General features: G+C 37.2%; 1 protein-coding gene and 1 long non-coding RNA gene across 6 annotated transcripts; one reads left to right on the top strand and one right to left on the bottom strand.

Annotated features, from left to right (window-relative positions):
- Window positions 1-5,148: 5,148 nt before the first annotated feature.
- Window positions 5,149-6,841, top strand: LOC129754608 (pyridoxal phosphate phosphatase PHOSPHO2-like). 3 transcript variants are annotated; one of them, XM_055750757.1, is made up of 3 exons: window positions 5,199-5,217; window positions 5,286-5,391; window positions 5,786-6,841. In XM_055750757.1, exon 3 carries the CDS (start codon window positions 5,802-5,804, stop codon window positions 6,543-6,545), a length of 744 nt encoding a protein of 247 aa, XP_055606732.1. In that variant the 5' UTR covers window positions 5,199-5,217; window positions 5,286-5,391; window positions 5,786-5,801; the 3' UTR covers window positions 6,546-6,841. The 3 variants fall into 3 exon arrangements, with proteins under 3 accessions (XP_055606733.1, XP_055606732.1, XP_055606731.1); XM_055750758.1 differs by having other exon boundaries at window positions 5,149-5,475; XM_055750756.1 differs by lacking the exons at window positions 5,199-5,217; window positions 5,286-5,391 and adding an exon at window positions 5,554-5,726.
- A 14,627-nt stretch (window positions 6,842-21,468) lies between these two features.
- Window positions 21,469-23,394, bottom strand: LOC129755592 (uncharacterized). 3 transcript variants are annotated; one of them, XR_008739288.1, is made up of 5 exons: window positions 22,907-23,394; window positions 22,583-22,831; window positions 22,382-22,507; window positions 21,958-22,089; window positions 21,469-21,736 (listed from the first exon to the last, which is right to left on the bottom strand). It is a non-coding gene; the product is annotated as an uncharacterized LOC129755592 (long non-coding RNA). The 3 variants fall into 3 exon arrangements; XR_008739289.1 differs by having other exon boundaries at window positions 21,971-22,089; XR_008739287.1 differs by lacking the exon at window positions 21,958-22,089 and having other exon boundaries at window positions 22,907-23,393.
- Window positions 23,395-24,884: the final 1,490 nt, after the last annotated feature.

The following is a 24,884-nucleotide window of genomic DNA, read 5'->3' as shown; positions in this document are numbered from 1 at the left end:
GTTAGTTAGATTTTTCAACTTATAATCTATTGTTATTAGTTGAAATTTTGAAATATAAATATGTATTAATAATAGATTTATATTTTTAATTAACATGAACTTCAATCGTATCATTTAAAATTGATCAGAGGTTTGTAGATGAATATTAAATGAAATTTTGAATTTGAGTTTTTTAAATCAGAATTTTATCTTTGAATTTATGAATGTATTTGTCTTATTTTTAATCTGAAATATTTACGGCCTAAATAGCCTTTAGTTGTGCTGACGGCCAACCAAATGAATCATATAAGAAAAAAAATTCTCAATTATGTTTATTTTTTTAATTTCTGGGTTTTGAATCAATATGATTTTTTTTACCGAAAAATTAAATTTATCTGACAATCGTTTATAAAAAACTAAATTTAAGATTTCAGGTTTCAATCTAAATTTGAATTTTGGAATTCTTCAACTATTTAACTTTAAGATTTTAAATTTTTTAACTAAACCTGAAATTTTATCTTGTACCAGAATACAAATCTCAATTCTTAACATGAACTACAACGAAAGACGATTTGAATTCTGCTTATGGATTTACAGCATATTCGAAAAAGATTGGTATGATTTTTTAAGACTTACATTTGGTTTGGTTACATAAAAATTAAATGCATTATTTTCAAATTCTTCATGATTGTGACGTCATCCACGAAATTGAATATCACACTACCTGCTTTGAATGTTCCTTACATGCTTGACAGTTCGCATGGTGAACCCGATGAAACTGGTTCATTGCCTCTGGAACGTCAAAATGAACATCAAGCCACCGAGGCAATGAACTAGTCACCGTGAGTGAGTCGCCTCTCGGAATACCCCGACTAGAGTCACGTGACTACGACTAATGTGACTCCGAGTCACTTCATTCGCGTCGCAGAATAAGGCCCCATATTCAGCTGTTGATTTTTAGTTGGATCCTTGGGCTGACAATCACATCATGCGAGAGCCAACGTCTGGGTCCTATGATGTTAGGGGATGGCTTGGAGGTTATTCGAGTTCTTCCAAACTCGACGGTCATCATTGGACCAAATGATTAGTCGGTAGTGCATACCACGATACATGAAAAGAAAACAGAAAAAAAAGAAGAAACAGGATTTTAGTTCATGTCATCTATCAATATCTAAAAAGAAGTCTAGTTCAAACTCATAATAATACATAATAATAGTAGAAATAAGCAACATTATTCCTATCACAACATCACAGAATCATGCAAATTTACCAAAATATGGGTATAAGAGACTATCTTACCGTTTGAGCATCGCCCTACCCTACTTGCCTCACATAGTTGAATGCCTACTTTTGAAGCATAGCATAGGGTGACTACACACATCTAGCATTGGCTGATACACGAGGTACAACTAATAATCAGGCCAACACAAGATGCCAAAATGAGTACCTGGACAAGGTGGGTATATATTCAGGAGGTGTTCCCGAATAACGAATTCCCGATTCAGCCATTTTGGCTATGTAGGCTATGCAACTATACGGAACTCATGAAGTTTGTTTACCAACAAACCCCAGAAAAGCTGAGCAAAAAATAAACAAACTCATTGAGAGCCCCGCTCACTTCTCGCCTACTTACTGTGAAAGTCGGAGAACCTAGTGTATCTAAGAACCTTGTACCTGGATTCAATACTCATTTCAAGTGTTGTTATTAAGAATCAGTGTGGTACCACAATGCACACCGTGGCAAGTCAATGTAATCATATAGGGATAGTCTGAACAGCTTAATGAACTTTTCAGGTGCAGATAACTCATACGACCCTACATATAAAGATGCTGTTTCAGACAGGAAAGGGAAAGATTATTAGTTTTGTTGGAAAATCCTACTTGGCAGATATGATTGATGCATAAGGAAAGGTGATGAAGTTTAAACTTACAAAACTTCTTCGAAATTAACCTAAATTAAATGGACAGATCTCACCATAAAACGACCATTACTGCGCAAAATGGGACTGGGATACATCCAGAGGAAACTTGCAAGCGATTAACTGCTGCCGAATCTGCCATGATTTTGAATTAAGCTTCTCCGGAAAGGTCTTCCGGCCATATTCCACACAATTCGATTCACTTCACTTTTAACGTTAATTTTCGAATATTTTCTCTATTTTTAATTTTGCTGCTGAGAAAAACACACCCGTCATCACCGCAGCAAAGCCTACTTCTTTCTAGTTGAATGCCTACTTTTGAATGAGATTTAAAAATAATCAAGGCTATTTGCTTTGAACGATAATACTATCAAAACAACACAGGAGACAGATTCGTTTTCACAAACCTATAAAACCTCAAAATATCATTTCCATCCAATTAGCCCCCAGTGATTGTAAAAAGCTAGATTTAAAATAAGCCCTCGTAATTCATAAACCGCAAATACACATCCACTGGTGCATTGGGGAGGAGAATGGTATTTACATATGTTAACCTACTCCTTTCTAATGCCGTTTTCGTCTTCTCCACAAGCGCGGGGCAAAACTTTTTCTGAATAAACAAACAGAATCGTTACCCGGGACGATGCAAATATATGGTTGCTATACTCACACTTATGTTTACCCCCAACACTGACAACTTTTACGGGGTGCAACCGCCTGCTTGAGGTTCAAATCTCGGGCAAAACTAGTGAACTTCTGAATTAATAAACGAACACAATAACAGCAGCTAGGGCAAGGAATATTTAAAGAAGGTAGTGTCGAGGCAGCCTTGCTTTAGTATTAGTACACACTGCGACGTCACGATCACGAAAAATCTGTTAATTTACTAGGAAATTTGTCTTTTTCTTTGATAATTTGAAGAATTTGCTGGAAACGTTCCACTTTTAATATCTGTTATTCTAGAAGGATTCTTACTCTTCAAGATTGGTACGAAAAAAGTGGGATTTTCGAGTAATTTTTGCATGAAATAGACCATCTAAGTTCGAAAAAATGGTGGATTTTCCCTACTCAAATTTGCAAAATTTTAAAATTAGTTCAAATTCTTCCATGAAAATGATCAAGTCAGTGCAGTTTAAGATCCTTATTACAAAAAAGTTATCAAAAAACAAACTTTTATATAAAACCAATATTATTTATTCGCATTTTAGTAAATCGAGTTAACAATAATCAATTGATGTTAATTGTTCTACATAAGAATTGAATATGGTAAACCGATTGGATAAAAATCATGACAATCAGTTGCACACTCAATAACTACCTGCTAGACCTTTTTAAAGTAGATTTTATCTTCGTTTTTGAACGTTTTAGCTTCAAGATGACATTGCGTTCATTATTAAAATGAGAAAAAAACATAATGCAATCTTCAAAGGATCAGAAAATTTCATAACATAGTGAAATAGAGGTCTAACAACACAATCAAAATGAAATTGGAATTCATTTTCGTTCTTAAACATGATTTTCTTTGAAATTTCTATCATTCGCATATAAATGTTCGATACATTCGTTTTTGTGACGTCACAAAAAAAAATCCAATATGGCTCTCGACACTACCTTATTTAAATATTCCTTGCAGCTAGGGCAAAACTCGTGGGTAACTAGGTTGCTACTGCCAATAAACGAAAACACTAACTTTCTAACTGTTTTAATGTATCTGAAAAAAAACTCCACCTCCAAATGATCTGAAAAATATAAAAGAGCATTAAAGAAGGTTCATCATTCATAAATAACAATAAAAAGTCAAACAATCATGTATGATCGGACCAGATTGACCATGTGATTGAGCTTTAGTTAAAAGCCGTGGGACCTATACATCTAGGGGTTCCGTTTCACTTATGGTCGGAAGTGATCCGTTGGTGCCTATAACAACACTGAAGTGACTTAACTGTGATAACCTCACTATTCTATATTTAATGTTGTTATACGTCAATAACGACCACAGTAAAAATTTTACTACTAAGTGATCTACTTAAGTATATTTTTATATTTTATTATCGATAACTCTCTTCCGATAGACCAACGGTTATTTTATTTGTTTCGATTATAGTCGTTTTATAGTCATTCGCGACTTAATCAACGTTGCAGTAGGCGGATTGTTATTGGAAAACTTATCCAGTACAACTGTATTAGATGTTTACTCTTGGGCTCGAACTCGCGGACATCGGCTCAGGAGACAACAGATTTGCCAACTGAGCTATATCACAAGCCCTGTATAAATTTTAAATCGTATAAGAAATTGTCAAAATGAAATAATGAATTCTTAAAACGAAAATTGTTCTTATCCTGGCGCAAGGAATATTTAAAGAAGGTAGTGAAAAGGCAGCCCTGCTCCAGTATTGGTAAAGACTGTGTCGTCTTTGTCTTTTTCGTTGATAATTCGAAGAATTTGCTGAAAATTTTCCACTTTTCAAACATGTTATTCATAGAAGAATTCTTGCTCTTCAAGATCGGTACAAAAAAGGTGGATTTTTGAGTAATTTTATATAACATAGACCATCGAAGTTCGAAAAAAATAGTGGATTTTCCCTACTCAAATTTGCAAAACTATTAGTTCAAAGTCTTCCATGCAAATGTTCCCGACAGTGCAGTTAAAGCTTCTTATTACAATAAAGTAATCAAAACACAAACTTTTATACAAAACCACAATCATTTATTGGCATATAAGCATTTTAGTAAATCGAGTTAACAATCATTGATGTTAATTATTCTACAGAAGAATTGAATATGGTAAACCGGTTGGATAAAAATCATGACTCAATAACTACCAGCTAGACCTTTTTTAAAGCTTATTTTTTCTGCATTTTTGCACTTTTAGCTTCAAGATGACATGCATTAATAAAATAAGAAAAAAAACATAATGCAATCTTCAAAGGACCCAAAAACATCACAACAGTGATATAGAGACCTTACAACATAAGCAAAATGAAGTTGGAATTCATTTTCGTTCTAAAATGTGTTTCTTTGAAATTTCTGCCATTCTCATATAAAATTTCGATACATTCGTTTTAGTGACGTCACAAAACAATCGAATATGGCTCTCGGCACTACCTTATTCAAATATTCCTTGATCCTTGTGTCTCTTCACGATTGTATCGACATCAGGATGAAAAAAAACTTCATTCATTCCGTTTCAAAATGTACCATTTTTTCATGCATGTTTTGTCGTTCGGTTTAAATCAGGGTCGTCCGTCAGCTGTTTTTGTCATGTTTACTTATTTCTTGCAATGCCAGTCTGTTCTGTGGATTGGGGAAGCTCAGCTCGGTATATATAAAATCATCGAAGTGTTGGGTTTGTTTTGATATCCAATTTCTTTAAATAAATCCCGCCAGAGGAAAACAGCCGCCAGTTGAAACATCATCAACCAGCTAATCAATAGAAGCATTTTATCACAGTAGTCTTGTTTATGATTCATACAACTGTTTAAGTCGTAATTTGGTAAGAGAAAATTTAGTAATGAAAATCAACTACAGAATAGCGAATTCATAACAAGCGTTCGTAAATTCTGACTACAACAAACGAGTGAGTGCATGTGAAAACTGTGCGTTGTATACTTCACATTGGCTTGTCCCTATTAAGGAATCATTGAGGCGCTTCGCTATTTTTTTTCCATTTCATTAATTTCTTTGTGAACGGCTGTTGTCTGCAAATTAAGAAATCAGAATATCACTCTTTCAGAGCTATCCAAGTCCTTTCACTTGTTGAGTGTGAAAATTGTGTATGCGTTCATTTAACCTATTTTGTTTTTACATTTGTGCAGCTTTTTATCACAAGTTTGTTGATGAACTGAATTTCTTCTCGACGGTTGTAAAGCAATGTTTTCCTTTTTCAGAACGTTACTTCCCACAATGTCGACAAATGAATACTCGTTGAAGAACTTGGCCGCATTTGATTTCGACCATACAATATGTGAACACAATACGGATATCATTGTTCGCAATCTACTGGACCAGTCTCTCATCACACCGGAAATAAAAGGAATTTTACGATCATCTGGATGGATTCCTTACATGCAGCGAATTTTCAGAATACTTCATTTGCATAAATTCACAGCTACTGATATCAGCTCGGCAATTAAATCCATCCCGGAAGTACAGGGAATTAAAAAATGCATTGAAAATTTGGCAAACAATAATTTCCACATCATCATTATTAGCGATTCTAACTCCGAATTTATTAAAACATGGAACGATTTTAATGGTATTAGTGATTACATACATACAATCTTTACGAATCCTGCAAATTTTAACAAAGACGGTTTGCTAGAACTTTTTCCTTATCACCACCAAACTGAGTGCTCTTTAAGTTCAAAAAACCTTTGTAAAGGAAAAATACTTGAAAATTTTCTCAACAAACAGTATAGCGAAGCTCAAATAAAATATGATAAAATTTTCTACATAGGAGATGGCAAAAACGATGTTTGTCCCATGCTGAGACTGAAAGAGAACGGTTTCGCTTGTCCTCGCGACGGCTATAGCTGTTCCGAAGAACTAAATAATGCCATCAGTAAACTACCGGATAAATATGAAGGCAAAATCATAAATTGGTCTACTGGATCGCAACTCTTCAATGATATTTGTAAAGAATTGTAGTATGTAGAATGTATCGGTAATCAAATGCCAACAATAAAATATAATTTAAGTATGATTCGAATAACCTTGAAAAGCGTAAACTTTCGATTAGTTATTGTAATAATATCAAAATTACAGAACATAAATAGTAGAATACTGAACATAACAGCGAAAGTATATGAAACTAAGTTACTAAAGGTTACTTGCTCAATATTAATGTTTAGGTAGTGATTCGAATTTTACATCAATTACATATACAACTTTTTCCAATAAACGGAAAGAACTATGAGAAAATAAATTATTTCAAAAACACATTAGTTTATTAAAATTGATAATTTTTTTTTATAAAACTTGTTGTTTATCACAACAAATCTAACCTGAAAGATCGATAGCAACTGCTACTTTACATCCAGTATTGTCCAACATCTTTATCTTATTTTTTGTGTAAATTTCAAGAACCTCAAAAGTTTTAAACGCATGTTGTTTGTAGCTCCATTAAATATCATTTGTAAGAAAAAGTTAACTGTTGAACTATTCTGTTGAGGAAATAATTTTGTTGAGCGCGGCCATTATTGGTACACTTTATTGGTTCATTTAACGTTTCTATCCCCGTGCACGAAAGTTCTTCTAGTTCTTAGAAAAAGTAACAAAAGCAGCAAGAAACTCATCAGAAAGACTTCAAATCTAAATTTTCCAAAATACCTGTATCGCGAGATCGTTTGAAAGAACCTCATTAATTAGAGATTATATCAGAAGACCTGATGACTGGTTCAAAAATAGCTTTGAAGTGTTGAAAATCGTTTCAAGCTAAATAGTTTTAGTTGGTTCGTTTCCTTGTGAACTTCCAAAGTGCTGATGATACAACAAAATTAATACCGGCTTTCCACCAAAATTGGCCTTCCTGAGCCAAATCTATTGCAAATTATTCCAAATTATGCTATCACGCCCTGCTTGTGAAATTAGGAATCATAAAAATGATACAATGTCAAAATTTGGGACTCATTTTTCATATATGGATACCTCAACTATACCAAGTATAGGTTTCAAAGAAATTCGGAATGAATAAACCTTCTGGGTTTAAAATCCCTGAGAAAAAAGTAAAACAAAAATCATTAAAAGTTTAATCACAGACAAAGCTTCCCGAAATCTTGTTCAGTCAACAATTGCGCGTAGTCTGCCGCGACCTCAGGTTGCTTCAGTCGTGCTATATTTAACCGAGGCGGGCGCCGGTTTCGTGTGTTGTTCACTACGGAGAGTTTTGGGCGCATCTTCACCATCATCAGATAGTGATCTGACTCGATGTTGGCGCCTCGACAGGATCTGACATCGATGATGTCCGAGAAGTGCCGGCTGTTTGGTACGGGGATCTCCAGGTGTACTTGTGTGGGAGGCGGTGCTGGAAAAAGGTACTACGTAAATACGGCCATTCGTTTGGAGGCGGCGAAATCAATAAGTCTGAGGCCGTTTTCGTTGGTTAGCTGGTGCGCACTGAACCTTCCAATTGTCGGTTTGAATTCATCCTCCTGGCCAACAACCTGAGCATTAAAATCCCCGATGACGATCTTGATATCATGTTTTGGGCAACGGTCGTATTCACGCTTTAGCTGCGCGTAAAATTCGTCTTTGTCGTCACCGGTACTTCCAAGGTGAGGGCTGTGCACGTTGATGATGCTGATGTTGAAGAACCGGCCCTTGATTTTCAACCGTCTCGTGTCCAAGCTCGTGTGTGCTGCCGCAGCTCTGGTAGATGGCACGACCATCTGGGTACGTTCGTACCGTGGAGCCCTTCCAACATACCTCCTGCAGTGCTACGATGTCGAATTTGCGGATCTTCAATTCGTTGGAGCGCACGTGGGTACTGCCCACAAAATTTAGAGATCTGCAGTTTCATGTTCCAAGTTTCCAATCGCAAGTCCCTTTTTGTCGCGTGGGTCTTTGCCGATTTCCATCCGAAATTTGTTGTTCGTTGTTCGTTGCTTATGTTTTTTTGCAGTCACTGGCTCGCAAGGCCCGCAGCTAACCCCACTATCTCGCAGGAGGACCGTCGTGATGTTGCTGTTTTGGGTCCCGAACACCACCAGGACGTTGTTGCACTCCGCACGCCGCCCCTGACATGGAGAACAGACGCGTATGAAGCCCCCTAACTCAGTTTGCATGCGAAAGGTTACAAACCAGTTTTTATCATATTGAAGTTTACAAATTTTATGCTGATTTTAGTTCACTTATCATTCTGCAAAGATTGCATGACATCAAAAAAGCGGCGATTAAACTGATATTTTGGAGAAAATTATCGTTACCTAACGATGAGCATACCTGCCCCCTTCCCCTATGTCACAATCCGTAACGCTCGAGCTTACTCCCTCTCTCCCCTCACTAAATTTACCCATTAAATTAGAATTTATTCGCTTTCTGCGAATTAAAAGAACATATTTTATCAATAACACGTTTAGTAAATTTGATTTGATATAGGTAGCAGCTTCATCTGGAATATTATTGCCTGTCTGTTATTGCCTCGGGTTGTCCCAAACAGATATCTGGGCAAACTTAATAAAATGCGCAAATGTGCGCGAAGAAAATAAAATTTGTCCACCCACCAGTCCCCCTTAGCTAAAGCTCACCTGTTTCCTCCTGTGATATCGCCACCTCGGATCAATTCCTTTCGGCACTGCGAGCCATTTATTAATTCCCTTCGGCATTGCGAACCGGCACACAAATTTTCTTCCTTTTCGGCTCGTTCAACAAAGCAACACTTTCGCTGGTGGTCGCGCAGCCGGGAATATGTTTCCTAGGCACGCGAAATGGAAGCGACACTCCCTCGGCTCGTCTCACAGGAATTCAACAGCAACACAACATACCGCAACTAATAGCGGCAATTCGGCTCTTGCCGGAAACTGATGGTGGATCGCGCCGCCGGGATTACTCCTGGGCGCGCGTCTGTTCTGCCAATATCCTTTTGGCTCGATGAAGATCGGTACGTGGCCGAAAATAAAACAACAACACTAATTCGCGCCGCCGGGAATAATCCTGGGCGCGGAACTATTGAACCCAATTCCTTCAGCTCGTCACCACTTCTTGTTTGGCTCTTCTGGCCGGAAAATAACGTTAAGATCGCGCTGCCGGTAATGATCCTGAGCGCGGAAATATTTAACTAAACTCCTTCGGTTCGCTTTAGCACAGTGCTGACACTGTATAGCTCTTCTGGCCGGAAACCACTGTCTCTGCCGGGAATAATCCTGCGCGCCAGTTTACTGAGCCCAATTCCTTTGGCTCGCCACAAACGATCACTGGGCGCGGAGATATTGAGCCCAACTCCTTCGGTTCGGGGCTGATATGATACTATATGGCTCTTCTGGCCGGAACTTTCCACCACGTCGCGCTTCCTTTAGCCCGATAAGTTTCGGTGCGTGGCCGATAGTGGGGCCGAAATACAACACTAATTCGCGCCGCCGGGAGTGATCCTGGGCGCGTATTTGTGCTACCAATCACTCTTTGTTCGGTGATTTCGATACGGCCCTTGTGGCCAAAAAAACAGCAATGAGTCGCGCCGCCGGGAGCGATCCTAGGCGCGAACACTTTGTCACGACTCGGGTTTATTGAAACCCCGTGAAACGGCCTTCTTTCGAAGGCTGTTTCCGGCACGCTCTTTTTCGGGGCAGTTCGGCCTGCTCCGGCACCTTTTGCTTTTCCTTTTTCCTGATTTGGCTGCTCTTTCGCGCACGTCGTTTGCACTTTTCACGTGCGCTTTTTTATTTTGACAGCTCGACACGAGCTCTAAGCGCCAGGATGTGTCCACCCACCAGGGATGCCAGGTGTAAAGGATAAAAAATCTGGGCAATTTTGAAAAAAAGTCTGTGCGTGTCTGTGCACAAGGGAGATCACAAATTTGGTACTGAACAAGAGTTTTGCCGATGCGTGTGAAGGGGGGGGGGGGGGGGGGGGGATTGTTTGTATTCGGGTTATTTTCGATTTGAGAACTATATAACTAACACTGTTTCCTACCACGTACCATGCCAGTCTTATTTTTAAAAAAGTTTAATGAATGATTGGTCAAATACCCATGAATACAAGCGAGATTTACAGTCTAATCTGGCACTTATGGATCAAATTCGATACATGAATATCGATTTCATCACTCAATTTTGAAAGTCTGTTAAATCTGGGCACTCTAAGCAAAAATCTGGGCAAAATCTGTGTCTGACCAATATCTGGACGAAGGGTCAAAAGTCTTGGTTTTACAGACAAATCTGGGCACCTGGCAACCCAGCCACCCACTAGCAGTTGTCTGCTTTTTTGCGCTTTGCGTGGGTTTTTGTAACCCAAAATTGAGTGCATGTAATAATATTATACACGGTAAACAAAGTTACTCTGTTCTGTATAAAAATCCATACAGTTTCGAGAAAAGTGTCTCCACTTAGTTTTATGTTTGGGCGCTTTATACAGAGCGTGAGCAAAAAGCTTTTACACAATCGAACACGCAAACTGCCAAAAACTTACCGAGTAAGTTATTTTTACGCAGCCGAGAGTTTTTTGATATTTTCTTTTGTTTGCATACTTTTCGTTTCATGTTTTGTATGCATCTCAAAAGTTTATTCAAGAAAACTATTGCGTGAGTACTTTTCATCAGCCATTTTGTTTCCGGACGGCGGTTCTGGATACCGCAGAATTTTTGCGATTAAAAGTCTCCAGAAAGTTTCCAGTAGAAAAGCGGTCAAATTCGAACTTGACATGCCAGAATCCTCCGGAGGCAGCCACATGAAATCAGTGAGTATTGATCAGATTTAAATTATGTATTAATTTATTGTTAAAATGAAATCTCCAGACAGATCCGAACCGCATCACCAAGTCGTTTGTTTGGAGGACAAACTTTTCATCGATTAAATGGTGCTGAAGAAGTTCCACACCACATTAGAACTGGTCACGTAGCAAAAAACGGCAAGAAATGTCCGAAGCAAGGAAGCGGTCGCCAGGAAATTCTGTGAACATTTTCCCGGAAGTTGGACTGTGTTCCCGGTACCCCAGTTTCCTTGTCAGCCGAAACAGGAAGATGGCTTGCAGAATGAACGATAACTCGTAGCATCTGAATTACGTGATCATCCATGCTCAAAATACTGGAAACACCGAAAAGCCGAAGCACGGAGGCAAATAATTTACCTGACAGGAATCAGAACCCTACCATGCTGTGCTGCTTGTGTAGACGAAAATCCGGACTACGATGAACGTCAGGATTAGGTCCCGATGGGTTGATGCTGATAGCAGTGGCACCCCTTTGAAGCTGACTACTTTCGATGAAGGATCCCGCAACCAAATCAGGTCAGTAATGTCAGTTTTTGTGAATTATATTGTACAATAGAAAAATTTGGTGTTACAGGTCTTACCGATGGAATAGATACCAACGTTTCTGTTTGAGGTCCGGGTCAGAAATAGTCCAATAGTGTCCACCTAAATATCTGGATGTTTTCTAAAAGGATTCCCGGAAGTGTAGAAGTCATCCGAAAGATATGATTTCGTACAGTTGTACGTATGTACAGTTATTGGTGCGGAAGAAACTCCGAATCTGTCCCGGGAGCGAAGTGATTAGCGTTCTAGTACGGGATAAAATAGAAACGAGTCCAGTACCGAACCAAACGAAATCCGTTGGAAGCAGCAGTTATTACACTACCTAATAGTTCAATAAACAAATTGCCTTGAAATTCCTAGTTTTTATTTTAATCTAGCCTTTTAATCAGAAAAAATCGCTTATTTTAAAGATTCCTCGATTTAACGCACCGGCGAGAAAAATTAAAAAAACTTTCTGTTGAGTAAAATGCACTAAACTTAACGTTGAGTTAAATACGCTTAACTTAAAGTTGAGTTTAATGCATTAAACTTAACAGTAAGTCCCTGCACTTTTTGTCCGAGTTGCATACAAAAAAGTGGCGGATGAGTTTTTTATTTTTGCCGTGAAAGCTTTCAGCCAGTTGGGTCGAATTCACAGTGAGCGCGGTGCGAAGTGCGAAGCGAATTTCCAATTCGCGCGAAAAACCGCTTCTCATTGAAACACGTTGAAAAAAACATCGACCGGCCACAGTGCAAGCGAATTTTCGTGCGAAGACCCGGCTGGATCGCGCGAATTCATCTGTTCATCTGGACATACACTGAAAATATTCTCTCGGAAATGTTTTATCGTAAAATGATTTATCAAAAAAATATTTTTCAAAAGTTTATTTATTTAATTATCATTGCCGTTTCTGTGTTAGTAATAAAAAATGTACGGTTTTTTAGCGCGGATTTTCGAAAAAAAAAACGCGGTTTCAGTCTTTATCAATTGAAACAAATTCTAACTGGCAATAAACGACCGGTGGCATGGAAGCCCCACAATATGTGTATAGGGCGAAGGGGCTGAACGGATAGAAGTTGGAATTTGTTATCCGACGCCATCTTGAAATCCAATATGGCCCCTTCCACTCAACTTTAAAATGCTGGAAGTGACTAAAAGCAGATGAAACTCCCACAATATGGGTATTGGATGAAAGTACTCAATAAGTAGAAGTCGAATTTGGCTGTCCGACGCCATTTTGAAATAAAAGATGGCGGTTCCCGCTTAATTCAAAATGCAATAAAGAACTGAAAATCGTATGGTCCATCCAAAATATAAGAAATGAGTGAAAGGGATAAAAAATTTGATGAAAAATTACTGACAAAAATTTAACAAAATTTAAAAAAGCATGAAATGAATAAACAAAAATATGACAAGTGTTATAAAACTAAAGTAATATTGACAAAAATATAACAAAACTGTGGGAAAATATGAATAACTATTACTAAAATTAAAAAATATGACAAAAGAAATAAAGACAAATGACAAAACTTTGAATAAAACACGATAAATGTGGTAAAATAATTATGCCAAAAATATGACAAATTTAAAAAAATTAGACAAAAATATGAAGAAAAATTCACAGAAATAGCAGCAAAACTATAACAAATGAGAAAAATAATGTATGGCAAAATTATAATCAAAATTTGACAATATGACCTGACAGAACTAATATAAGGACCAATATTTGTCAACAAATTTACAAAAATGACAAAATAATAACAACAAATTTACAATAAAATCACAAAAATCTGACAAAAAATAAACACAAAATTAAAAAAAAATTACATAATGTTGAATATGTTAAAAATGTAACTCAGTTGGCAAGTTAGTTCCCTCCTAAGCCAATGTCCGTGAGTTCAAATACAAGAGTAATCATCGAATGCAGTTGTGTGAAATGCAGTTGCTTTCAGTATGAAGAGAAGATGTTAAAACGACTAAAATCGAACGAAAAAAGACAAAACTCACAATCAAATGAACAAAAAATCTGACAGAACTATGACAAAAATACGACAAATGAAAACATGACAAAATTATTACAAAAATTAAAATAAAATGACAAAAATCTTACAGTACTATAACAACCTTTGTCAACTGTTTGTCATAATTTTGTTTTCTTATCGTTGTTTTGTTAAATTTTTATCATATTTTTTCATAGCTTTGTTACATATATATTTATTACATTTGTAAGATTTTTTTCATAGTATCGCCAGATTTATGTAATTTTATTGCAAAATTTTGTCATATTTGTAAATTTTGATTTTTCATATTATTATTTCAATTTTCATATTTTCCATAATGTTGTCAAGTATTTGTTAAAGTTTTTATTTCGAGTTTTGAAATTATTGTTAATTTTTTGTTATTATTTAGTCAACTTTATTAATTTTTGTCAGATTTTTTTAAAATTTGGTTAAGGCTTTGCCATTTTAATGTCAAATTTATCATAGATTTGGTATATTTTTATCATATTGTAATATTTGTGTCACCTTTGTCATATTTCTATCGAAGTTTTGTCAGCATTTCGTAATATTTGTTGTTATTATATTGTAATTTTTTTTCATTATTTTGTTATATTTTTGTCATAGTTTTGGTAGATTTTTTTTATTGCGATTTCAAGTCATTTAAAATATTTAAAAGTTGAGCGAAAGCTGCCGTATTGGATTTTGAAATGGCGTTTCATAGCGTCAGACTGCAAATTTCGACTTTTTCTAATTGATTCTTCTCACCTAATATCCACATTATGCTTGTTTTATGCGATTTTCAGTCATTTAAAGCATGTTGGTGTTAGGCTGAAGCCGTCATACAGGATTTGGGTGTCAAAAATCTATTCTCCGACGTACTCATAAAGTCCAGGCAATTCATGACCTTAAGATTCCTTTTCATAATCCCCGCGGTCCTAGAACGCGCAAGGTTTTTCCGCGGTTTTCCGAAGTTAACGTGGTTTTTCGGAATTAACGCGGATTATTTTTTTTTGGCGCGGTACGTATCCCTCGCTCACAGTTTTGATTCTGCAAATTAATTTGCAAAGATTTTTTCACATGTGATTAATTTTTGCAAAACAGAAGGTTTTTTTTCAGTGTTGAACCGCTTCGCAATTCGCGTACACTGTGGCCGGCCTTCAAAAATGAACTTGCGAAATTCATCCGGTGAATGAATATTTCGCTTCGCAGTTCGCTTCGCGCTCACTGTGTTCGTACCCTTAGTCAATTCTGTATATTTTGACATGGGGATGCCCATGCATTTTAAAGATTTCTTCAGAAAAGTAAAAATTAATGAAATTTCTCAAAAAAAAAGATACAAAAATTTCTTCTTCTGCGTAGCAATAAAATTTTTATTCTCGATTCAATTTATAAACCGTTCATCCGAGTGCCGGAAAACTGTTTTTTATTTCTTTTCAATTTTATTTCGGCAGGAATAAAAAAGCAATCATTACCCGCATACTAAAAAACTGAATCTCAAACAGTCTCTACGATTCGTCTACTGCTGTGTAAATAGTGATTGTCACTGTAAACGTAGCTATTATATTGAACTTTACTTCGACAACGATAAGAATCTTTTATGAACATAAATGTGAAAATGTGATGGTTTCTGAAAAGGTGAAAGATACCATTCAACGATTTAATTCAGTTTTATCAATAATCGTACAAAAGATCTCGAACCGTTATCTGTAGCGTTCATGCCTTCTGTCAAATGTTACAGACCTGTTCTATGTACATTCGAATTTGATCTAGAAAAAAAAAACGGTAACATAAATCGTTTAGTTTCCATTATTAATAATTAAACATTTATTGTAATTCATCATTGAACAGAGCTAACCAAATATTGACAGCTGCTAGCACATGTTCAAGTCAGCCATTTTTGTTAAAAAAATTTTCTTATTGCGGCGAAAATCAATTGTGCTCTTTTTAAAAGATGCAATTTACTGGAAAACAGATTATGAAGGTAAGCTTTAAACACAATGTCGTGTGTTGATAAATTTTTAATAATCGATTTGCATTTTTCAGCATCCTGGGAGTGTTCCTGAGGCACTTATTTACATTCAGAGGAAAGGCCGATCGCGACATGGAATTGAACAGGAGGGACATGAAACCCGATATATTTCGTTATTTCGAAGGTGGGTTACAGTGCAAGTGCCACATGAGAGTGCAAGTGTTAAAATGTGAAATAAATAAATACAATGAATAAAGAAATTATCAAAAATATTTGTATCGTTTTATTTCATTTAAACCGTACTGACTAGCGTTTTTTATTCTTAACCTGACTGTAAGTATTACAGTATTTTTATAAAGTTTCTTATCAGTTTAATGATATAATCTAAAAGTTTTTTTCAATGGTTACGTTATATGAGGTACCATAAAAAAAACAGTAATCTTAGTACAAACGGTTCGTACAATGATCATTTCGATTTCCGTAACAGTTCGATTGACGGTTTGACAAATCGTTAAAAATATGCCTACACATGTTCATTCTAGAAACAGTTCAATGCCCTGAATACGTTATCCATAAGCGTTTTTTAAACCATTCCCTAACTGTTGCTAAAACAGTGTCTCCATATAGAAGTTTTTTTTTTTTTTTTTTTTTTTTTTTTTTTATTTCCTACATCTATTTGGCTTAACCTCTGTTACATAGCTGGCCAAGTGGGTATTGGAAGCAGAGAAAATTATAAATCTATTTTACATTCTACGAAAAATTTTGCTACTGTTTTATAAATTTCAATATCACGTTTCTTCAACAAAATTTGTGTATCAGGAACAACGCCTTTGTTCACAAGAATCCTCCATAGAGCATTTCTTTTCGCACTGAAGTTCGAACAAGCAAACAGGAAGTGATCAGGGTCTGCGTCTATCGCGCCACAGTTGCAAACATCACTGGGGATTATCCTATTCCTAAACAAATGTGCAGGTAACCGTGAATGGTTGCTTATGAGTTTTGACAAAATAACTATTTCTCTCCTATCGAGTTGCAGTTGATGGAACCATGGATGACTTGTAACGCTGGTAAGGATACTATGGCAGAAACGGCCTTTGGCTCCAGCGTTCCATGCACTTTGCCACCGTTGTCTAGCGTGTTGAACAGTTGGGAAGGAGACATCATGCACAGTGAACGTGTAATCGTCCGGCAAACCATGTCTGCAGGCCAGTTTTGCTTCTTGATCAGCCCATTCATTCATCTGGATTCCTCGATGTGATGGTACCCAAAGAAAATGGATTTCAGAACCTTGTTGTTGAGCCATTGTAGTCATCTTTTTAATATCGTACCATGCAACGGGGTTCGATGGACTCATTTTGTTGTTTTGAAGGCTAGAAAGACAACTCATACTATCAGTGATAATCACATATTTACCTGCTGGCAGATCAGAGATGATAGAAACTGCCTTCCTGATAGCAAGCAGTTCCGCCGTGTAGACACTCATTGTGGAAGGGAGTTTGATACTGCATGTTGGAGCACCAAAATTGTTGACGACTGCATAACCAGTGCCTAGTAGATCCTTGGAACCGTCTGTTGCTATAATAGAACTTTCTGAGTATTTTTCCTCTAACAAAGTGTCTATTAAAGCAGCGGTAGAAGCTTCTTGTGATCGTAAGTCCATCACCGAAAGATCGATAGAAAGCACTGTTTTCCGTACATCCGGTTTGTACAAAAAACAGGGCAGTTGTTCCAGCGTGTTTTGCAGAGGAAAAAAATCGTTGACGTGGTGGAGAGCTCGTTGCAAACCGGTGGTGAAGGATCTTGTTTCCAAATTTGGATTTACAAACTGCTGGTGCCATGTGTTCAAACAAGCTCTTCTGTTAACGAACCGCAGCGCCGAGGAATCTCTTCTTATGCTTAGAGGACATAAACCAGCTAAGACATCTAGCGATCCTGTATGAGTAGTTTTGGTTGACCCTAAACATACACGGATACATGCCCACTGAATTCTGTCCAGCATTAGACCATCCTTATAATTCAGTTGTGTCATAAATATTGAACCATACTCAATGATCGACCGAATACATGCTTTATATATGTGTATCATTGTCGAAGGGTGGGCTCCCCAATATTGGCCGGCAATACTGCGAAGGAAATTGAGATACGGTGCTGTGCGTTTTTTGATCTGTAGAATATGATGTGACCAGGAGAGATTTGTCGATAGATTCATTCCCAAAAGTTTTATAGAATTAACGAATTCTACAGGTTCGCCATGAATTATTATATCCGGTACATGTTCAGTTTGTCGATTCGAAATAAGGAGGCACTTACTCTTAGTTTGAGAAATTTCAAACCCAAGAAGCGTTAAACCGTGAACCAATGTGTCGATCCCTGATTGAAGTGCTCGGCAGCTATTATTTAAATTATTTCCTCTGACAGCAAGCGTTGTATCATCGGCGTAGTTTATTTTAATAACATCATCTGGTAAATCACGCAGAAGTCTTGTCAAAACGACGTTGAAGCAGATAGGGCTGAGGGGTGAACCTTGCGGGAGGCCTTTCCAGGTAGTCCTTTCTATCAAACCAGAATTCCCAGTGATTGACAAAATTCGTTCTTCAAAAAGTTTGTAGATACTTTGAGTTAAGCATTCAGGAGTCCCTAGTGCTCTCAATTCTTGAACAAGTATTTCAATTTCAACATCGTCGTAGGCACTTTTGATGTCAACAGTGCACACGACAACGTGTTGTTGCATGTTCAGAGCTTTTGATGACTCTTCTATGAGTGGAAGCAACGCGTCCATAGTGCCTTTGTTTTTCCTGAAACCACAAATTTCATTAGGAAACAAGTTGTTGCTTTCAATGAACCATTCTAATTTTTCCTTAACCATCATCTCGTAGATTTTGCGGAAGCATGATGCTAATGCTATTGGGCGAACACTGGACACTGTAGGTAAATCGTGATTCGGTTTAGGAATGGCTACTATTTTGAAAACCTTCCAGGTGGGAGGAATCGTTCCATTGGAGAAGATATCACTGTAAATTCTGGCTAAACATCGAATAGCGACTAAGGGGAGATTTTTGATAACAGAGTAGGGTATCATATCCAATCCTGGCGCCGAGTCTTTACCGGTTTTCATCACCGATTCAATATCACAAACATTGAATGACAGATTGCTGGAATGATCATCACATTCGCATTGTGAAAAGATCAATCCTGGGCTTTTCGCTGATTGAGGGGCTATTTTGTCCAACATCATATTTAGAGTTTTGTCATCAACAGTTCGATTCGCGGATGAGGTACCATTTTTAAACTTTTTGGCGAGCTTCCACAATGTTTGTAATGTTGTTGTATTGTCGAAACTGTTGCAGAAAGACTGCCATGATTCGGATTTTTTCTTTCTTACCAAATTTCGAAACAATCTTTCCTTGATTGCATAGTGATCATATGCATCAGCGGACAGAGTTCTTTTCCAGACGCGAAAAGCTCTGCGGGTTGCATCCTTAGCAGCAGTCAACTCTTCATCCCAATATGGTTGAGGGCATTTGTGCAGATGAGTACTACGTTTTGGAACCGGAGTCGAAAACTCTAAAGCAGACCAAATTTTACGAAAGAAAGTGTCGAAGGATTGGGTGTCGTGAGTATCAGCTAAAGATTCTTCTATTTTATCAGAAAACTTCTGCCAATCGGTTTTTTTTAAATTCAAATTCGCATTGCGGAGTTCTATCGGTGTAGAATCGGTACCAAAGATGATTGGAAAGTGATCACTGCCATTCGGGGATTCCAAAACGTTCCAATCACAATCCAAACTAAAATCAGATGAAACCAGTGTGATATCGATTGCGCTCCACGACCGGTTTACATCGAATCTAGTTGGACTTCCGTTATTTAGGACGACGAGGTTGCTGCACTCCAGAGCTTCTGCTATACGTGAACCGCGAGTATTATCCGATTCGTTACCCCAAAGACTATGCTTTGCGTTGAAATCTCCTGCAATGATACATGGTGAGGGAATTGCGGCGAAAAACTCTTCAAATTTAGCCTTAGACACATTTGCTTGATGATGAATATACAGCGAAACTACGGTCAAAGTTCCAAATCTGCTTTTTATTTGACAAGACGTGTGTTGTATATCGAAACATCCAGGTACGGTAAAAGCTGTAGGACGGAGTTCTCTTCTTATTGCAAGGGCAACTCCCATTGAATTGCTCCTGCCATCGGTTCTAAAAATGTCAAATTGTGGAACGACAAATTTTTTGGAACGATCTAAATGCGTTTCGCTTAAAAGTATCACGTTGGCCCTTTCAGAGTTAATCAAATGGATAAGCGACGATTTTTTGGTAAGAACTCCTCTACAGTTCCACTGAATACAACGCAGTGGGATTCTGCACTCTTCGTTGTTCGACGTGATCATTTATCATAAACGCAAGGAACCTAGATAAGATCTAATGTTCTGCGTTACAACATCAGAAATTTTTCCCAGAGTTTCTGTTGTAATTTTTTCTCTTATTCCTTCATCCGTTATTTCGCATAAGATTCCCATAACTTCCTTGGAGCCGATGCTTGCCTGAATGGAATCACACACCCCCTCCGAAATATTTACCTCGAGACGGGGCGGTTCTTCTTCCAGGTCATCATCATCACCACAGCGTCGCTTAGCAGCACTAGCTCGAATATTAGCCGTTGAGGTTGGAGATATCGATAGGACTTGTTGTTGTTGTTGTTGTACACAGTTGAAATTCGCAGCATTTTTCGTTCCGGTTTGGCAAAACCAGTCAGTTTGACCTTGGGAGAATGTTTCACTCCGTTCTTGATCCTTCTGCTTTTTCAATATAAGTTTCGGACACTTCTTGTGATCGTTTGCTCTGTGCGATCCATTACAGTTCACACATTGAGGTTCGTCAGCAGAACAAATGTGTTCAAGCTCGCCCGTTCCATTGATGCATTTATTACATCTCACTTGACTTTTACATTGGCTTTTAATATGACCAATCCGCCAACATTGACCACATTGACGAACCGGAAAAATATATTTCTTTAATGGGTATAGTATTTTCTCAATTTCGATGTGTGTTGGTAGTTCGGTGCCAGAAAATGTAAATATTACAGTGTAAAGTGGTGTTTTTTTGTTATCAACATTTCGAATGATTCGACGGAATTCTAAAATATCAGGATTATCACGTTGCATCAACTTTCGCTTATCATAAGACACAGCATTAGCTAACTCTTCATCCTCAACTGTTGTTTCCACATAAGCCACACCAAGGCACTCGACTAAGCGTTGCGGTATCACAAATCGGAGGTCATCGCCCTTTTTCTCTACCAGACAATTTGCAGACTCCTTTGTTCGCATCAAAATTTTTAACTTCTTCTTCGACATCGGCGTCGCACGAATGTAATCATTGCCAAACTTTTTTATCAAAGATTTGGCAATTTTGGCACAAGCTAACTGGTTTTCGGTTGATTCGGCGATCACTAAGTATGGTCCAGGATGTTTTTCGGGATATTTTCTAACCCGTTGAACCTTAACTTGGTTTTCCGGATTATCATCACCGGGGGTCATATTTCAGCTCCGAAGGAAGTATGAAAAATTAAGCGAAAAAAAAGGGGTAAGTTTGGTTTGCTCACGGCTATTGAAAACACGATGCGATACGTACCGTAGCTCAAGTGAGACTGCCATATAGAAGTTTTAACAGTTTTAAACAGTAACATAACTTAACGCCATATTCAACAGACCGTCGTTTTGGAATTCAAGATAAGTGCAATGTTTTTTATGGTTTCAGATATAATTTGATAAACGTTTTTTTACACTGTTTCTAATCGTTTTATAACTACAACAGGAACTGTTATGTTACAATATTTTCGTATTCGGGTAGCTCAACTGGAAATATCAACTGGTACCGATTCACGTCTATGTCGCCAAACCAAATGCCAAAAGGGAAAGAAGAATCTGCAAAAAGAGTTTTGAATAATTGTTATTATTAGTTATAGTAAACAAATCAGTCACAAGAGATCAATTTCTCGGTTCCAATTTGGCTCCCTTTTCAAGAATCCACCGCCGTCGCTCTAAGACACAGTCCGGTTTCGGTTTATCTTTAAGGGAGAGTTCCGAGGAGCCCAGATATTTATCGCATTTTCTAAATGATACAATTTAAAACTATGATTATATACTTGATTGAAATACCCTTCAGCTCGTGCTATTAACTCCCGTTCGATTTCTGCGAGATGTCCGATAAACTTGTTGGCAAAGTCGTCGAAGTGTGATTCAATAAAATATGGGTCAATGCCGAACAGGAAATGCACCTGGGGAAAAGTATGAAATTTCAATCTTTCAAAATAATAAATGTTTAAAATTTGTAAAAATCATATTAAAGGTGTAACAATAATACTAAAAAAAATATTGTAAAATACAAGGAGCTGGTATTGTTTTTGGACTCACTACAAACTACGCAATACTAAGATAATTTGAGTATATGAAATTATAAATAACAATTGTACGTTAAAAATCGAAAATTTCGATTCAAAATCATTTTTTCAGAATCTATTAAATATTAGATCTTATATTCAAAATAGTCCTTATTGAAAGTTTTAATACCTGTTGATTTTCATGTTCATTGTAGTATCCATATGATCCGGGGAGTGTATTCCTAAAGATTGTACTGTTCATATTATCATGGTTATTTGCTGCAGTTTCACTTCCATCGTGTCGGATTTCATGGCGCTGCACCAGTGAAAAAAAAAACAGAAACTAGAAAATGTTTAACCCTTTTTTGCGAGGACTACGACGAAAACTTACATCTTTCGTCGCTTTTGACTATCAATTTGATTGCATTTTGTCTGTATAATCTATTGACTATTCCGAGCCAGTAGCCTTTCGATTCATGATAAAAAAAAATTATCAGATTTTGATGCACAGAAGAATGGTGCCTGAAAGAGCTTGATGGTCTTACTCGAGGATAGGGTTCGGATTGGCCAATAGAGTTCCAGTGAAATCCCATAGTTTTCGATATTTTTTTTTCCAATTCCAGGGAATCAAGTTCAGCTTCTGAAATCGTGATATAGGTTGAACCGATTAGACATGGTTTTGTGACATCTAGTAAAATAAAGACCGAATTCTTACCTAAAAATCTGTAATTGACCACACCCAGGAAACGGATTTTTTTCCGTGTGATTTGAACCACAGTGCCTGTCGTTAACCGTATGTTGTTCGGTCTCATATTTATATTTTTAATGACCGCAGCTGGCTTATTTTTCGCCTTCACGCAAAAGAATCGCCCTCAGATTACCGGAAGACTCTCCGGTAAATCCACCGCTTTAGTTTTCCAAAATTAGTCCTTGATTTTTCCCGAAACCTTGTCTCGACCATTTCGCAGGATTCCGTTCGCGATGTTCCAGCATACCAGTAGATTTTTTAGTTTTTGTACCGCTATTTCCACCGAATTATGATAGCTAAACTCTAAAAAGTTAATTCACGGACCTCCATGAATGTTTTTCTTCTTATTAATTGTTTTCTTCTTGCTCTTTTTTCATTAAAATGCAGAAAAATCTCACAATTAGCTTTGAACATCCCTGTTCAACAGATTCCAACAACAGCAAACTTTTTATACAGAGCTGCATAATCGAGTTTTAGTTCAAAAATGTATATTGGCAACCCAAAAGTACTCAAAACTGATTTGAGGATATACAAATTTTGAGCAACTACCGATTAGTTATTTTGAAGGTGTAATCGCAACACATTTTATGAATAACTCAATTTTTCCGTGTATGAGCCACAAAATTTGGGAAGAACAATGACAAACTATGTTTTCTTAAGCGGGCCATAGACTACACAAATTGGCCTGTACAAATTCGATGATTCCGCGTCGATTGTTTGATCTATGCTCGCCCACACACTATACAAACATATTTCACGCGAACACAAATGATTGCTGGCGAAAACAGCAACATCAACAAAATAAACCATCTCCACCCCGGCTGGGAGAATGTTTTGTACAAAATATTTCGATCCCGCCCGATTTTACTCCAACCGTTTGGGCGCTCATTCAAGCAGTGCCATACACTATGCAAATCGTGCTCACAGCGACAAAATTTCATCGAATTTCATCGCATTTGTACAAATGTTGTGTAGTCTGTGGCCCGCTTTAGGGCTGTCCCAACGGTAGATGCAAAACACGGTTTTCGACCACGCTAAAACATTTCGGCTGGCACCGGTGGCGTATATTGCTGTTTTAGCACAGTTATCGATTTCAAAATTCCCAACAGTTAGAGCACCTGCAACGGTTCAGGTCTAAATATTGGTTTTAGGTATACCAGTTTTAGCAAAATTTTAAATTTTGGAATCGGCTAAAACACGCGCTCCCCACCGGTGTGATAGCAAATTTAAAACAGGTACACTTTTATTGCAGACACTCAATAATTGAAAAGAAAAAACTCATTTTAATTGAAAAATTGCTAAGTTTTGAGTTTCACACCGTCTTAATTGTATCAGGGTTTCATTAACTTAAAGTCTTTTTAATAAAGTTTGTTTGGAACAAGTAGAAATGGATTGACGATTGAATACCTTTCTTTTTCCAATTGACTTCGACCGATTTCTTCCAGGCCGTAACGAACCCCCATGTCGAGCTTTGTCTATTTTGACTATTTTGACTAGTTTCAGCTTGCTTCATTGACAACGACCTGACTAGTTTCGACCAAAACTTTGGCTCATTGAACAACTACCAGTTGGCAGAAACCAGTTGAAACCGATTTTTATCTATGATTGAACGAAGCTTAAAAAGCCAAAATGCCTATACGCAGCGAGAAAAAAAGCTTAATTGAAACAAAAAAAAACCTTTTTCTTTTAAAAATTGACTCATTTTGGGGTGTTGATTCCAAATATTAATTTAGTTTACCAGTTCTTTTTTATAGGTAAAAATTCATTAAACATATTTGTGCTTTTGTTTGGGCAAACTAAACAGATTGACAAACATGCTCCTTTTATGTATTCTTAAGTAGAATTTTCATAATTATCAGTAGTTTGTAATGTAGCAGACGGCTTTTTAGCCAGAAATTGAAAGGAATTTTTTCTAAGAATCATGTCAGTTTAGTCAATGTTATCG

This window comes from Uranotaenia lowii, chromosome 3, assembly GCF_029784155.1.
Source record: "Uranotaenia lowii strain MFRU-FL chromosome 3, ASM2978415v1, whole genome shotgun sequence".
Taxonomy (NCBI): domain Eukaryota; kingdom Metazoa; phylum Arthropoda; class Insecta; order Diptera; family Culicidae; genus Uranotaenia; species Uranotaenia lowii.
Note: the sequence above shows the minus strand (reverse complement) of the source record. Positions and strands in the feature narration are given on the sequence as shown.

Bases quoted from the DNA above. Each gene is read 5' to 3' on its own strand.
- LOC129754608 (XM_055750756.1), top strand. From the start codon at position 5,674: ATGCGTTCATTTAACCTATTTTGTTTTTACATTTGTGCAGCTTTTTAT. The intron at 5,727-5,785 runs GTTTGTTGATGA...TTCCTTTTTCAG, and splicing joins TGTGCAGCTTTTTATCACAA to AACGTTACTTCCCACAATGT.